At 40.3% G+C, this 15,070-nt stretch overlaps 1 protein-coding gene across 1 annotated transcript in view; it reads left to right on the top strand.

Moving 5' to 3' along the window:
* Window positions 1-3,459: 3,459 nt before the first annotated feature.
* LOC114268100 (ketose-bisphosphate aldolase class-II family protein) overlaps window positions 3,460-15,070 on the top strand; it is a 46,668-nt gene continuing 35,057 nt past the window's right edge. Inside the window, exons 1-12 of the mRNA XM_082910186.1 lie at window positions 3,460-3,886; window positions 5,310-5,385; window positions 5,742-5,822; window positions 5,909-5,989; window positions 7,264-7,340; window positions 7,452-7,506; window positions 7,623-7,671; window positions 9,004-9,141; window positions 9,666-9,744; window positions 10,548-10,626; window positions 10,741-10,787; window positions 10,910-11,104. Coding sequence (XP_082766312.1) covers window positions 3,785-3,886; window positions 5,310-5,385; window positions 5,742-5,822; window positions 5,909-5,989; window positions 7,264-7,340; window positions 7,452-7,506; window positions 7,623-7,671; window positions 9,004-9,141; window positions 9,666-9,744; window positions 10,548-10,626; window positions 10,741-10,787; window positions 10,910-11,104 — 1,059 coding nt within the window. The 5' untranslated portion in view covers window positions 3,460-3,784. The remainder of the gene's footprint in view (window positions 3,887-5,309; window positions 5,386-5,741; window positions 5,823-5,908; window positions 5,990-7,263; window positions 7,341-7,451; window positions 7,507-7,622; window positions 7,672-9,003; window positions 9,142-9,665; window positions 9,745-10,547; window positions 10,627-10,740; window positions 10,788-10,909; window positions 11,105-15,070) is intronic.

Here is a 15,070-nt window from a genome sequence, read left to right as displayed (position 1 = left end):
AGGATTTGGTTGTACCCAGAGAAAGCATCTATGAAGCTGAGCATTTGATGACCGGCTGTGGCGTCGACCAGCAGATCTATGCGAGGAAGAGGATAGCTGTCTTTGGGGCAGGCTCGGTTTAGGTTAGAGTAATCGACACAGAGTCGCCATTTGCCATTGTTCTTGCGGACTAGGACTACGTTTGACAACCATTTAGGGTAATCCACATTTTTGATGAATTGGGCCTCAAGGAGCTTGTCAACCTCTGCAGCTATAAGAGTATTGCGCTCTGGATGAAAGATGCGCTGCTTCTGGCAGTAAGGTCGGAAATGGGGTTTGATGTTGAGGCGGTGAGTTATGAAAGAGGGGTCAATGCTCGGCATGTTTGAATGGGTCCAGGCTAATACATCATGGTGCTCGATCAGAAGGGCAGTAAGGTCGACCTTAGCTTGGGGGGATAATTGGCTGCCGATCTTGGCAGTTTTCATTGGGTTGGTGGGATCGATGGGAATCTCAACGAGCTCCTCTACCGGTTCTCCTCTGACCAGCTCGTCCTTATCTCGGACGTCAAGTCCTTCAATGATTATGGCCTCCTTCAGCTTGACTTCCTTGAGTGAGGCGACATAACATTCCCTGGCTACGGTCTGCTCTCCCCTTACTGTCCCGATGCCCAAGTCGGTAGGGAACTTTATGGCGAGGTAGTAGGTCGAAGTGATAACTTGGTAAGCGTTGAGGGCGGTGCGACCAAGGATGATGTTGTAGGCAGAGGGACAGTCGACCACAAGGAAGGTGAGCAACTTGGTAGTCTGCCGTGGGTATTCGCCGATGGTGAGGGGGAGATCGATGGAGCCGATGGAGGTCACCCGGTCGCCAGTGAAACTGACCAAAGGGGTTTGGAGGGGAGACAGACTTTCCTCCCCAATCTTGAGCTGGTAGAAGCAGTTGAGGAATATGATGTCTGAAGAACTGCCGTTGTCGATGAAAACCTGTCTGACCTTATAGTTGGAGAGGAGGGCAGAAATGACGAGAGGTTCATCATGAGGATAACGGATGCCTGTACAGTCGGCGTCCGTGAAGGTGATGGGCTCTGTCAACTGCTTGGGCTGTTTGGAGGGTCGGTCTACCGTGGCAACTGCTTTGTCTAAGCCTTGCCTTATCTTTCTGAGTTCTGTCCTCTGAGCCGAGCGGGATGGTCCCCCACAAGCAAGGCCACCTGAAATGACTCGGATTTCATCGACTGGCAGAGGGGGATTACCTGGCGGCCGAGGCTGTTGTAGGGGGCGATCATAGCTTTGGTTAGGTTGGGCTGGCTGCCGGGGTGGGGTGCGCCGGCGGTTGTTTCTGAGGGGCTCGGTTCTTTGCCTCTGCTGTGGGCGGGTGTCCGTGAATCGGCTGAGACGCCCTTGACGTATTAGGGTCTCGACCTGATCCTTGAGGTTGATGCAGTCATCAGTGTTATTGTCATGGTCCTGGTGGAAATGACAATATTTGGACTGGTCTTTTCGGTTGGAAGGGGTCCGTGAAGGCAGGGGCCATTTAAGAGGGTAGTCCCGTTGGATCTGGTTGAGGATTTGTTCCATGGGAGAATTAAGGGGGGTGTACCGCTCAAACCGACCGGGCGGTCGGGCTGGTGCCGACCGGTCAGCGCGGGGGGTTCGGTCTGTATAGTGGGGTGTTTGGCTATTATACTGGGTGTTTCTGGATTCTGAGTCTTTTTTCTTTTCTCTAGGGGTCGGGTTTTTAGCTATTGGATCTTGCCGGGCGGCTAGTGAATCTTTAGCATTCATGTATTTCTGGGCTTTGGAGAGTAGGGCTGCCATGGAAGTCGGGGGGTTTTTGGAGAGGGAGAAGAGGAAATCGGACGATCGTAGCCCAGCCATGAAAGCCGTGAGGATGACCTTGTCATCGTTTTCCGCTACTTGCAGGGCTTCGGTGTTGAAGCGGGTAACGAAACTGCGCAGCGACTCCCTCTCGGTCTGGCGGATGTTGAGGAGTTGGGTTGCCGGGCGGCGTTGGTGCTGGGCTCCAATGAAATGGCTAAGGAATGAGTCGCTGAGGTGCTGGAAAATGGAGACAGAGTCTGCTGGTAACTGGCTGAACAACAGTCGAGCTGACCCCTTCAGTGTCACGGGGAAAGCCGGACACATGATCTCGTCAGGGAAGGCATGGAGGACCATGAGGGTACGGTAGGTTTCCAGATGGTCGACTGGGTCCATCGTACCGTCAAAAGAGTCAATGGTGGGCATCTTGAACTTGGCGGGGAGAGGTTTGTCCCGGATGGAGGCAACAAATGGTGAGTTTGCCGTGGTAGAGGGTTTATGCTGAATGTTCTGCATGACCTCTTGGAGTTGGAGCTTTATTGCTCGGAGTTCAGCGTCCTAGAGGGGAATGTTGTCACCACGGTCGGTCAATGGGGGCTGGACGCTGCTGGCCTCTCCTTCAAGGGCTGGTGCCACGACCGACGGGTGTGGGGGTGGAGGTGGTAGATTTATATGTGGGGGAGGAGGTTGCAAACCTTTCAAGTTGGGTGGATAGGGTTGCAGAACAGTGTGGCTCGGGGCTCTTTCTTGGTTGGGTGGAATATCTGGAGGTGGTGGAGGAGGCATCGGAAGGTTTCTTTGGAGTAAAGCATTTATCAGGGCCTGATTTTGCTCGATCATGCGGTTAATGCTGTTAGTAAGCTCGATAAAGTACTGCGGTGGGTTGTTTGGATTGGGGGGGTCGGCCTGATGGTCGGCAGCGTTATTGTAAGAAGCCATGGATCTAGTCGTGACCATACACTTTGATGGATAGGAGGAAAAGGTTGCTGAGATAGAGTCTCCAGCGACAATGAGCACAACTGGTGCGTGGAGCAAAGTCTTTCCCACATACGGCGCCAACTAATGTTACAGTTTGTTCCAGTGAATGGATCGGATAGGTCCAAGCTCTTCAGGCCCACGTCCAAATGATCAAGCCCACCGGATAACCTACAAACAAGTCCAACGGGGAACGGGGTAGTCTCCCAGTGAATCCTCCGACGAGCAAGTTATAAGGGGAGGTAGAGTGTAGAGAGAGAGATTAGAGATAGAAAGCTTAACCTTCTTCTTGTCTTCGACGTTTGCTTATATCCTTTGGTAATCATTTTGCTGTCCCTTCCGATCTGCCCTCCTCGCCGAAAGTCTATGTTGTACCTTACCTTGTTCAGGGTAAAGTGGTGCTGTTCCGATGGAGAGGTGTTGTCGTAATAAATGTTGTGATGGGCTGCATTAATGGTGATGTGCAGTGGCAATAACTTTGCAGATCTTTGTCTGCTGATGTGGCTTGTCCTTTCCCTACCATATGTCTGAATGTCATTGACTCTTTGTGCCATGTTAGATTCCAACTGTTCTGAACTCTACCAGCTAGATTATGTACTGGACTTCAAGTGGTAGAGTTTAGGTTATTTATAGTAGACTATGATCTTTATGAGACCTTTATGGCTTAGCCCCGTCATATAGTATAGGTAGAAGTATAGATAGATATAGATTCCATTCCTATCTCATTTCATTTAATAGTACCAAACGTCCATTCCTATCTCATTTCATTTAGTAGTACCAAACGGACCTACCAAACGGACCTACCAAACGTACGTAGAGTCATTTAGGGGGATTAGCATTGTTGGTGAAAGAAACGTGGAAAACTAGCTTATGCTAGTTGACGAATTGCTTCCAAACACTCTCGCTCTTCATCTACTCTCGAATCAATCTCTCACTCCAGCACTATATGTATCGATTCTGAGATAAAGAAGCAGAGTAGAGTTGTAAAAAAGTCCTGTGACCTCGCTCCAATGGCGTCTCAGAGTGTAATTGGGTTCGTTGGCTTGGACCAACTGAGCTTGCAATTGGCCTCCTCACTCCTTCGCTCTGGCTATGCCGTACAAGCCTTTGAGGTCTGTCTTCATTTCCCATCTCTCTGTTTGTTCATTGAATTTGTTCACGATTGAATTCAGGGCATTTCGCGATTGAATTTTTTATTCCAAAAGCAATGAATTTTTCTGTGTGTTTGAATGACTTTGAATTTTTGATTCCAAAAGCAATGACTTTGACTTTGATTCCAAAAGCACTCTGATTGTAATTAATAAACTTTGATTGGTATGAAGGGAGGAGATAAGGGGTTAAATGACTTTGATTGGTAAAAGGAATGTAAGGGTTCAAAATGACTTCGAATAGTATAAAGGAAGATAAGTAATTAGACTATTTTAATATATATCTTAAGACTCCAATGAAACAACAAACTTGAAAGGCAGAGAAATGAGAAAATTGCTTTGGTACCAATGAGCACCTAGTTTCGAGCTTCATCAAGCTTCTAGTTCTTTTGAGAGTTTTTATAGGTGTAGTGAGTCTTTTGAGAGTTTTAAGGGGTTGGTTGTGTGTAAAGGCCATTTTTAGTTAAAGCATCGAACTAGGCTCTTTCAACTGGGCTGCTCCCTTTATCTCCTGCACTCCTTCCCTGTTTTCAGAAAGAAAAAAAAAAAAAAAAAAAAGTCTTGGAAAGAGCTTCCTTCTTGTTTTCATTGGGTTGATGTGACTTTTATACACTAATGGCATGTTTGATTAGGTGGATTAGAGTATGAGATTGGGATTATTAATCCGTGGGCCCAATTATCCTATGTTTGTTTTAACATTTTAGTTTACGATTATTAATCCAATGGATAATTAATCCAACAAAATTGTAGGATTATTAGTAATGGGGTAGGGGCAGGATTATTAATCCATTGGATATTAATCCAATTGGATAATGAATACCACTCTAATTTAATAAGATTATTAATAATTCACTATTAGTCTTGTGAATCAAACATGACCTAAGTGTGCTTGTTTAGCTTAGGGTCATTTTAAAATTGAGTACTTTTGAACTTTTCCATGATTATTAAAAATATGACGGTTGAAATCAATAATGAGGAATGAATTAGATGGAAGGAACTTATAATTCATTGTATGATAACCAAAGATGCAAGGCAATAATAAATGAGGAGATGAATGGTTACATTTGCAAGAAATTTGAAAATGGATGCGAGTTATAATAAATTGTTTTCTCTTTTATAAAGCTGTATATTTGTGACTACCAAAATACTTAGTAGTAATTTTGAAACAGAAAGATTCCCTCATATTAGAATTGTGTATGTTATATTATTAATTTACATTTTATTTTTATACAAATCACGCAACCATTTCTTTGGCATAGATGTTTAAAGTCATTTGTTCATTCACATTTTTATGCTGCATATTTATTTGGTCGTTTAGAAAGACTTGGAGATCTTATTTTTTGTTTGTCATAATTTCAATGTTGGATTGCATTGTGCTTATCTGCAGACATGCAGTCCTCTGCTGGATGAGTTTACCAATCAAGGCGGGATTAGATGCGCCTGTCCCGTAGAAGCTGGGAAAGGTGAAACATTATGTTGATTTTAATTTGTTGCTATTTCATAATTCTAATTTTATTTTTCTTATTTTGAGCTGGATAGATTCAATTTCTTTGGTGGTATCAATTACCCCAACTTGCACACAAACCTCCCAAAAGACAAAAGGGCTTTCTAACACACCAAAAACTTAGAAGGCACCAAAAACTCAGTACATTTAGCTACCTAAAGGAACACTAAAAACAATAATCTATATATATACTTTTGGATCATAGTTGACTGAATACATTCTTCTTTTATTTTCTCTATAAATTGTGACCTTATTTTTTTGAAGAGCTAGAAATTGACTTTCTGATGCTTCCTTCTCTCATTTCTTTGCATGCAGATGTTGTAGCTTTGGTTGTATTGATATCTCATGCAGATCAAATAAATGACCTACTTTTTGGTCATGAGAGTGCTTTAAAAGGTTTTGTGGAGATCCTTAATGTTTTCTGAATTAATAATTAGTCTGCTTGGTTGATGTTCAGAATATACTCTTTTCTGGTTATGCAGGGTTACGCAAAGATGCTGTCATCATTCTCCATTCAACCATACTACCTGCTCATATACAGAAGCTCGAGAAGCGACTCACAGGCAATTTATTTTCTCTAGATAAAAAAAATATTTATATAGAATTTTCTTTTATACTCTTGGTTAACTTTTCTGTTCAGTCTGGTTTGTTGGTGGATGTTGTCATAGTTTTGTGCTAGTTAGTTTTAGATTTATCGGCAGCTCAACAGTGTGTTATGATACTCTTTCTTTTCTTTCATTTCTGTTTCATCATTTTTACTCAAGATTTATCATAGACAGCCATAGTTGTTCTTATGCTTATTTTTCCATTAATGAGATTATAGAGCTTTAGCAACTTTTTAACTCTGCCTAGTGGATCATGCCCTCCATTATTGATATGAAGGTTAATAAGGGCAGGGGAGATGAATTGAAATGGAAGGACAAGGGAGAAAGTTCATAGTTAAGTCATTTTATTTTTTCATTTGTGGTTGGGGGTCGGGATATTTACTTGGAAGACTATTTGGAAGTTGGGAGTTCCCACCAAAGTCGTCTTTTTTGCTTGGATGGCGGCTTTTGATGCCATTCTTAATATAAACAATTTGCGCCAGAGGGGCTGCTTTTTAGTTTAGTTGGTGTTGCATGTGCAAGCAAGCTGAGGAGTTTGTTGATCATCTTTTGATATATTACGCTGCGAGAGATTTATAGTTTCTTATTTTCTATTTTTCAGGTGATTTGTGTTATGCTTGCTTTTGTGTTACAGCTTCTATGGTTGTTGAACTCAGGTGTCATATGAAGATGATTGAGAAGGCATATGGATGGTGGTTTCTATGTGCTTAATTTGGTGTGTTTGGAGAAAGAAATCAATGTGCCTTGGAGGGTATAGAGATGGCTACTCATAGGCTAATGCTAACCTTACTTAGATGAAGGAGAAGGCTTGTGACTTTTCCTTTTTTTTGGTGGATTTTTATAGGGGAATTAAGTTTTAGGGAGAGAATATAGTTTATCTTTTGGGGAAGGTTTAATGTCTTTCTTTTTTTGTTTTGTTTTTTGTTCTTCTGTCTGCAAATCTCTAATGTACAGGGGTGATGACCCTTTGTGTTCTATCAATCTATACTCTATTTACTTATCAAAAAAAGCAAAAAAGAAAAAAAGAAGAAGAGAGTAGAACATTCAATAATAATGTGTTCTTTACTGTTATACCAATTTTATGCCTTAGAAGTCTAGTGGTTACTGGTTACATCTAACTTGATGGAAAAGCAAAAGAAAGAATTTGGTGTTTGCTTGGCTTGTGCTAAACTTACATCTGCATTGAACATTTTCGAACTCCTCTAATCATTAATCTGTTTCTACTCTAGCAGAGGATTTGGAGAGAGTTTTTGTAGTTGATATATATGTCTCTAAGGGAATGTCAGAGGTTTTGAATGGCAAAATAATGGTAAGATTATATTTCTCCTATCCTATTTCTTCCTCACATAAGTAGAGGATCATTTTGCTTTTGTTTTGCTATTTTATAACTGGCGGAAGCTGATATTTCTATAATACACAGATTATTTCATCAGGACAGTCAGATGCCATTACAAGGGCACGCCCTATTCTCTCTGGTACAATCTACTCGTGTCACTACTCTGCAACACTTGCATGAGGATTCAGTTTTTTGATCACTACTTTTAAATTTTCTATTTCATCTCTAAGACAAACTATTGTGTTTTTCAAACAGCTATGAGTGAGAGACTTTATGTTTTTGAGGGGGCACTTGGTGCCGGAAGGTGGGCTTTCTTCACAATCTTACCAATTTCTTTGTCATGTTTAGATTTTAGAACAATTTGAATTGTGTTGTTGAGACAAATTTTCATATAAAATTGGTGACAATTAAATTTAGGGTAAAAGATGAAGACAAGAAGAATGAGAGAGAGCGAGAGAGAGAGAGAGAAGAGAGAGAGAAATATAGGAAAAGGCTAATGAGAGACACCAAAAGTAGGCACATGTTCTCTTCTTATACACACATGTTTGCATTTTGTCTATCATCGACTGAACCAACCCAATTTGCATCAGTAAATGCTTTCAATCTTAAGTGATCATGGTTAGAGCGCAGGATCCATTTCACAAGAGCTGACTTGAGATACCTCTAAATGAACAATCAAGCACAAAAATTTTGGCATGATCAAGCAACTCAGATTATTATGTTCTTCCTCTTCCATGATTATGTCTTATGTTATTTTATTTTGCAGTATGTAACTCTAAATTAAGTTAATAAAGTTTGATTATGTAGCATGTACTTGTTATTTTGAAATGATAGTTGAAATGGGAGAATAAATGGAGGGAGAAAAGTCATCATTGGAGCAACATTACTAATATATAGCATTTTGTCTCTTTCTATTGCTAAATTATAACAATATTCAGCATGTAGCTATTGAACCATTGGAGACTAGAAAATTCACAAGACAGCACCAGGAAACCATAGGAGATTTTTTTTACTTGACAAGAATACAAGAACTGATAGGCTGCTTCTTAGTAGTGATATGGCTCTGATGACATGTAAATACTGGAAACAAAAAGTGGAATTAAAATTTGGTTAAAAAAAACTAATGGCTTTGCACAGAAAACAACACCTGACCTAATATTACACTAGTGATTGTGTAAACCAAGTCAAATCTAATTTACTATAAACTTACAACTAAATGATTCTTGAATATTCCAATACAAATTTAAGTAATTTCATATCTCTGAACAATGCTTTTCAAATGATAATTTAATTGTGTCTTGGTTGTGCCACTTTTTTTTTTTTTTTTTTTTTTTGATCAGCAAAGAAAAATTTCATATAACAGCATGAAATTAAAAGTACAGGAAGATGAGATGCATCGAGAGAGATTCAGAAGTATAAAAATACCCCTACTACTGCTACTCGCATCCATACAACCAACCCCTAAATTTGTTTGTGCCACTTGATAGTAAATTTGTTTGTACTAGGTGTTTAACCCAATTTAACAGGGATTGGCACAGGGGAATGGCCCTTTTTCTTTGTTTATTTATGTTAGGGGTTCTAATATCATATTAGATGATGTTATTATTAATGTCTACTTTTCTTTTTTAAATTGCAGCAAAATTAAAATGGTAATAGAGCTGCTTGAGGGCATTCATTTTGTTTCTTCTGTGGAGGCCATTTCTCTTGGTGCCCAAGCTGGTATTCATCCATGGATGATTTATGACATTATTTCTAATGCTGCTGGAAATTCATGGTAAATTATTGTTCACAATTCTTTACTGAGGATTATGTTGTGTGTTTAAAATTTAAATATTTCTAGTCCTGAAGCATTCCTTATAAGCATTCTGATCCGAAATTGTCAATTCTAGATCAGGCACAACCTTGATAGATGAGACTGCTAATAATCTGATTTGCACCATGGGCACCAGTTGAGACCATAGCACTGATTGGCACTTTCTGTTTCTGACAATGAACTGATTTTGTAGAACCCATGCCTTTAAAGAAATTAGCTGCAAAATTTATTGAACACTGAAAGCCCTTGTTGTTATGTGCTTACATGTATACACATACATGGGAACATCTGTTTACTTTCAAAGATCTGTGCATTTTTATACTAACTCAATAGGTATTCAAGGCTTTGGTGGTTGGTGTTGGTATATGTAAGTGCCGTAGTTGGTTTTTTTTTTCATGACATTCCTGGAATTTGCTAGCGTTTTCTTGAGCAGATACTGTGTTACCTTGCTACTAGACATCCTTCCGTTGGATTCAATTTTACAGGGTTTTCAAGAATCATGTTCCCCAGTTGCTAAGGGATAATCAAACCAAACATCTCCTGAATACTTTTGTTCAAAATTTGGTAAGTCTTCTCATGTTGTAAGTTTCTTAGTGTTGTTCAAGTGTATTATGAGTAATTTCTTTTCTTCTTGACTTTGAAGTTAAGTTCAATGGGGGTTTTGGATGAATTAAATGCTAACTGCAGTTTTATAATTCCATTCAAATTATGCTTCCTTTCTTGTGGCGGATTTAGCATTTAGGACATTTACTTAAGGACCATCTGCTAAATGCATACTAAAATTTTAGACATGAACACCACTTGGTAATCATTTCTTCATCAATGAATTTGGACACATTGAGACTTTCAATAATGATTTTTGAGATATTGATACTGTAAGGTAGACCTCAATTCAGAATCACATTCTTAAATGGGTCTCTTATCCACTTATTTTTTTAAGAACTCATTATTGATAAAATAAAGTAATGTACGGAAAAAGTTCACATTAAGAGAACTTATGTTTTTATGATGTAGAAAATAGTAAAGACTTATTTGGCTAGGCATTGAAGTGTAGAAGTGCTAATGTGAGAAAAAAATAAGTTGGTTATCTTAAATACTAAAATCCTATTCAGCTTAATCACTTTATTGGAAAGAACTTAAGTGGACAGCTTTGTCATTCTAATCTAAACAAATTCTTCTTCAAATCCTTGAACTCTTATTCAATAGAGATCTCTTTGTGAACTGCAAAGCTAAAACCAAACCAAACCAAACTAAGCCTTGTGTCCCCAATCAAGTGGGGTCAGTCACATGAATCATTTTCCTCTATTTCGCTCTATCAAGGGCTGGATGAGTCAATTATGCCTGATGGGTTTTTGTCCAACTTGAAGGGTATTGTTTTGGATATGGCCAAATCATGTACATTTCCTCTTCCACTTCTGGCAGTTGCTTGTCAACAACTAATAGCAGGTATGTATGTGCATGATTTACAGTTTCTCACAACCATAATCTGTAGGTGGCAGCTATTAACGTTTTGGAGCAACCTGATACTCACTTTGTTACTTTCCATTTGTCCTTTCACAGGCTCTTCTCACGGTCATGGAAATGATGGTGATGACACATTGATCAAGGTTGTTCTCATGAACTAATTTCTTTTATATAAAAGTTATATTATGTGGCTTTTTTGCTTGCTTTGAGGTTATGTAACTATTGACGTGCCATTTGCTAAGTAGACACACCTGTTCTTGTACAGGCTTGGGAGAAAGTATATGGGGTGAACATTACCAATGCTGTCAATGCAGAAACTTATAGCCCTGAGGAACTGGCAAATCAAATAACTACTGAATCAAAATCTGTAAACCGAATTGGTTTTATTGGTCTTGGAGCAATGGGGTTTGGCATGGCAACTCACCTGCTGAGATCAAATTTCTGCGTTATTGCTTATGATGTAATGTTTTGCCTCCATTTAGTATTGTATTTGGTATTAGCTTCCAATTTATTACCTGAAAATGGAAATTGAAATACTCCATTGGTTGCAGTTTTGGTCCATGTTTTATGTTAAAATCCACCTACTCTCCACCTACTTCACCCACTTAAACCTACTCCACTAAACCTAACCCACTACACCACTACCACCTCACCTACTCCACTAAACCTAACCCACTACACCACTACCACTTCCACTTCACCTACTCCTTACCTACTACACACTCACCCTCTTCTATATATAGGATTCATGAATCATTGTAATTGATATCAATATATCAATCAATAATAATACATACAATTTATTCTCTCTCTTTCTCTATACATTATTTATTACATGGTATCAGAGCTGGTTTAAAACCTAGTATTTTCGCTTCCCCGGCGGGCGGCAACCTCACCTTAGCCGCCCGCCGGACCTCAACCTATTCCGCTGATAAAATCAACAAAGATTTGTGCGACTGTAGTCATGTGTGAGGCTGATGGAGAAGAATTCTTCACCTCATATGACGAGACAGTCTGGAACTGGAAACACTGCAACATTCTGCTCTGGAATTCTGCAGCAGCTAGATTATAGCTTGGTTGAGTGCCAAGCTTTGGTTCTTCCACCCACTCTTGAACTTGCCCAGCAAAGTGTGAAGGTTCATGCTTGTGTTGGAGGGACTAGTATGCGCGAAGATCAGCGCATTCTCTCCAGTGGGGTTCATGTTGTTGTTGGTACTCCTGGTCGTGTGTTTGACATGTTGCGGAGACAATCACTTCGCCCTGTTTACATCAAAATGTTTGTCTTGGATGAAGCTGATGAAATGCTGTCACGAGGTTTTTAAAAATCAGATCTATGATATTTTCCAGTTGCTGCCACCCAAAATCCAGGTTGGGGTGTTCTCAGTTGCTGCCACCCAAAATCCAGGTTGGGGTGTTCTCTGCCACAATGCCACCAGAGGCTCTTGAAATCACCAGGAAATTCATGAATAAGCCTGGAAAGAGAAAAAGCTCATGCTAGGATTTGCGAAGTGATTCGCTGCAGGAATTTTGGCTTTGGATGAAACCCTTACCATACTCCACTCATTCTCTCCAACTGTTCTAACTTTTTATTTTTATTATTATTATTATTATATCAAATAATCAATGCACTCATGTTCCCCACTAACAGTGTCCACTTTTGACCCAAACCATTTTCAATCCATCATTTCTCCTTCACCTTTTGCACCCCACTCACCGACTCTCTCTCCACTTTATCACATGGGTTTGTCCCTCTCTCTCCTCCATTTGATTTCAAAAATCACTTATTTTTATTTATTTTTTCCAAGTCATTTTTCCTCTTTTTTAAATACCCCACTTTATTTTGAAACAATCGCACTGATGTTTTTCATATAATCCATCTATAAATATTTTTTATCTATTTTCTTTCTCCCTTGTTTTCTTTCATTTTATTTTTATTTTTTCAACAAAACACTCCCAAAAAAAAAAAAAAAAAAAAAAAAAAAAAAAAACAACATTTTACAAACTTGTCATTTCTTCATGCCGGGGATCAACCCCGATCAGCATTTTACACCATAAAAAAAAATAAAAATAAATAAAAAAAATAAAAAAAAATAAAAACACAAAACAAAACAAAACACAACCAACACAAATCGGAACAGTGGGATTTTTCTTCTCGCCTATTCTGCCGGTCTTTTCTTCTTGCCACCGTCTTGGGCGGCCCTTGCCGGTGTTGCCTCCGTGTTTCCCACTCCACTGGGCATGATCACTACTCCCTGCTCCTCCACTGCAGCATATGGCGGCCCTCCAAATCGGAACATAAACTGGCCTTCCGCTTCAGCTCCTTGTTTTCCGCCTTTAGCACACTTATCTCTGCTCGCGCATCCTTATACATGCGTTGGAGCAAAGCCAGTTGGGCGTTTAACTGCTGCACCTCATTTGTCCTACTCTGCAGCCGGTTCGACAAATTTGTAACCGCAGTCATGGTTTCCACACATGACTTCAAGGTATACTGATTGGCCTCCACATCCGACTGCACCGCCATTTTTTGCTCCACCGACCGCATCGGAAAGTTCAACGGAGCAAAACCAGAGGTGTTTGGTTGAGGTTCACTGGCCACCGCACCAGTTATTTCTCTTGTGGACTCGTTCAGTTCTGGAAAGAGCGTGAGCAGACCACGGGAAGAGGAGGCCATGTTCTGGGTAGCTGGACGGGAAGAAGAGGCCATGTTGCTGAGTGTTTCAGAGACGGGTTGGTTACAGAGTATTACAGAGTTTCTTTCTCAGCAAAGGAAGAGTTGTTTTTAGAGGATTTTCAGAAGTTTTTTTGTCTGCCTCAGCCTCAGCATCAACCTTGGTTAAATAGCGAGGCAGCCACGCGTATCGCGTGCCTCTTGCCACCAGACGACAAAACGGGCGCGCAAGCCAAGGCGCCCACGTGCCTCGCCATCATGTCCGGCACACCTTTTGATGAATTGGGCACGCCTTTTGATGGCACGCCTTTTGACAAAATTGGGCACACCTTTTGAGGGTGCAACTTCTACAACGGTCCGACATGACCCTATAAACTGTCCCGACATTAATTTCGGTTAGCTCCTTTATGGGTCCGACAAGACTCTGTAAACTGTCCCGACATAGATTCCGGTTAGTTTCTACAGGGGTCCGACAAGACTCTATAAACTGTCCCGACATTTGATACCGGTTAGCTTTTTCAAGGGTCCGACAAGACTCTGTAAACTGTCCCGACATTGATTCCGGTTAGTTTCTACAAGGGTCCGACAAGACTCTGTAAACTGTCCCGACATTGATTCCGGTTAGCTCCTTCATGGGTCCGACAAGACTTTGTAAACTGTCCCGACATTGATTCCGGTTAGCTCCTTCATGGGTCCGACAAGACTTTGTAAACTGTCCCGACATTGATTCCGGTTAGTTTCTACAAGGGTCCAGCAAGACTCCGTAAACTGTCACAACAACTGTCACAACATTGTCTTCTACAACGGTCCGACATGACCCCATAAACTGTCTTCTACATCGGCCTGACACCACCATCCAGTGTCCTCTACACCGTTATGACACCACCATACAGTGTCCTCTACATGGTTATGACACCCCCATACAGTGTCCTCTACAACGTTATGACACCACCATCCAGTGTCTTCACCAATGGTCTGACACGACCATATAGTGTCTCTTATCCTCTTTTATTTTTATGTATTTTCTTGTTTTGTTACTCTCTCCAAACTCAAGTTGGTTAGTTCCTATCCCCCTTGAGTTTGCGGGGGGCTGTTAAAATCCACCTACTCTCCACCTACTTCACCCACTTAAACCTACTCCACTAAACCTAACCCACTACACCACTACCACCTCACCTACTCCACTAAACCTAACCCACTACACCACTACCACTTCCACTTCACCTACTCCTTACCTACTACACACTCACCCTCTTCTATATATAGGATTCATGAATCATTGTAATTGATATCAATATATCAATCAATAATAATACATACAATTTATTCTCTCTCTTTCTCTATACATTATTTATTACATTTTATTCATAATATCTCCAGTTACATATTTTCTTGAATTATGTGCAATAATTGTACTTATTAGGAATTTCAATGACATCCTCAGAGGGACTGTTGAGATCAGTAGAAAATAAAGCCATTAATGGGCCTGCTTTCTTGCCTTTAGAGAATTGGAAATAATAAATAATGAAATATAGATATTTTTGTGTTTGCCTCTGAGAAACCTTTACTTGGTATTATCTGTTGAAAAGGATGTCACTCATAATGATCTCTCCAAGAAAATGAAATTTTTACCTAAATTGTGACTGCAAAAGCCACATATTGTTTCCACAATACATTCTTTTATGAAAGGTCTGACTACTTTGACCGAGTCTGCATTATATGAAAAAGGAACACATGGTTATTTTTATCTAGATTACC

Source organism: Camellia sinensis, chromosome 15 (assembly GCF_055761805.1).
Source record: "Camellia sinensis isolate YWXY chromosome 15, ASM5576180v1, whole genome shotgun sequence".
NCBI lineage: Eukaryota > Viridiplantae > Streptophyta > Magnoliopsida > Ericales > Theaceae > Camellia > Camellia sinensis.
The sequence above is the reverse complement of the archived record's forward strand: the minus strand, read 5'-3'. Positions and strand labels throughout refer to the sequence as shown.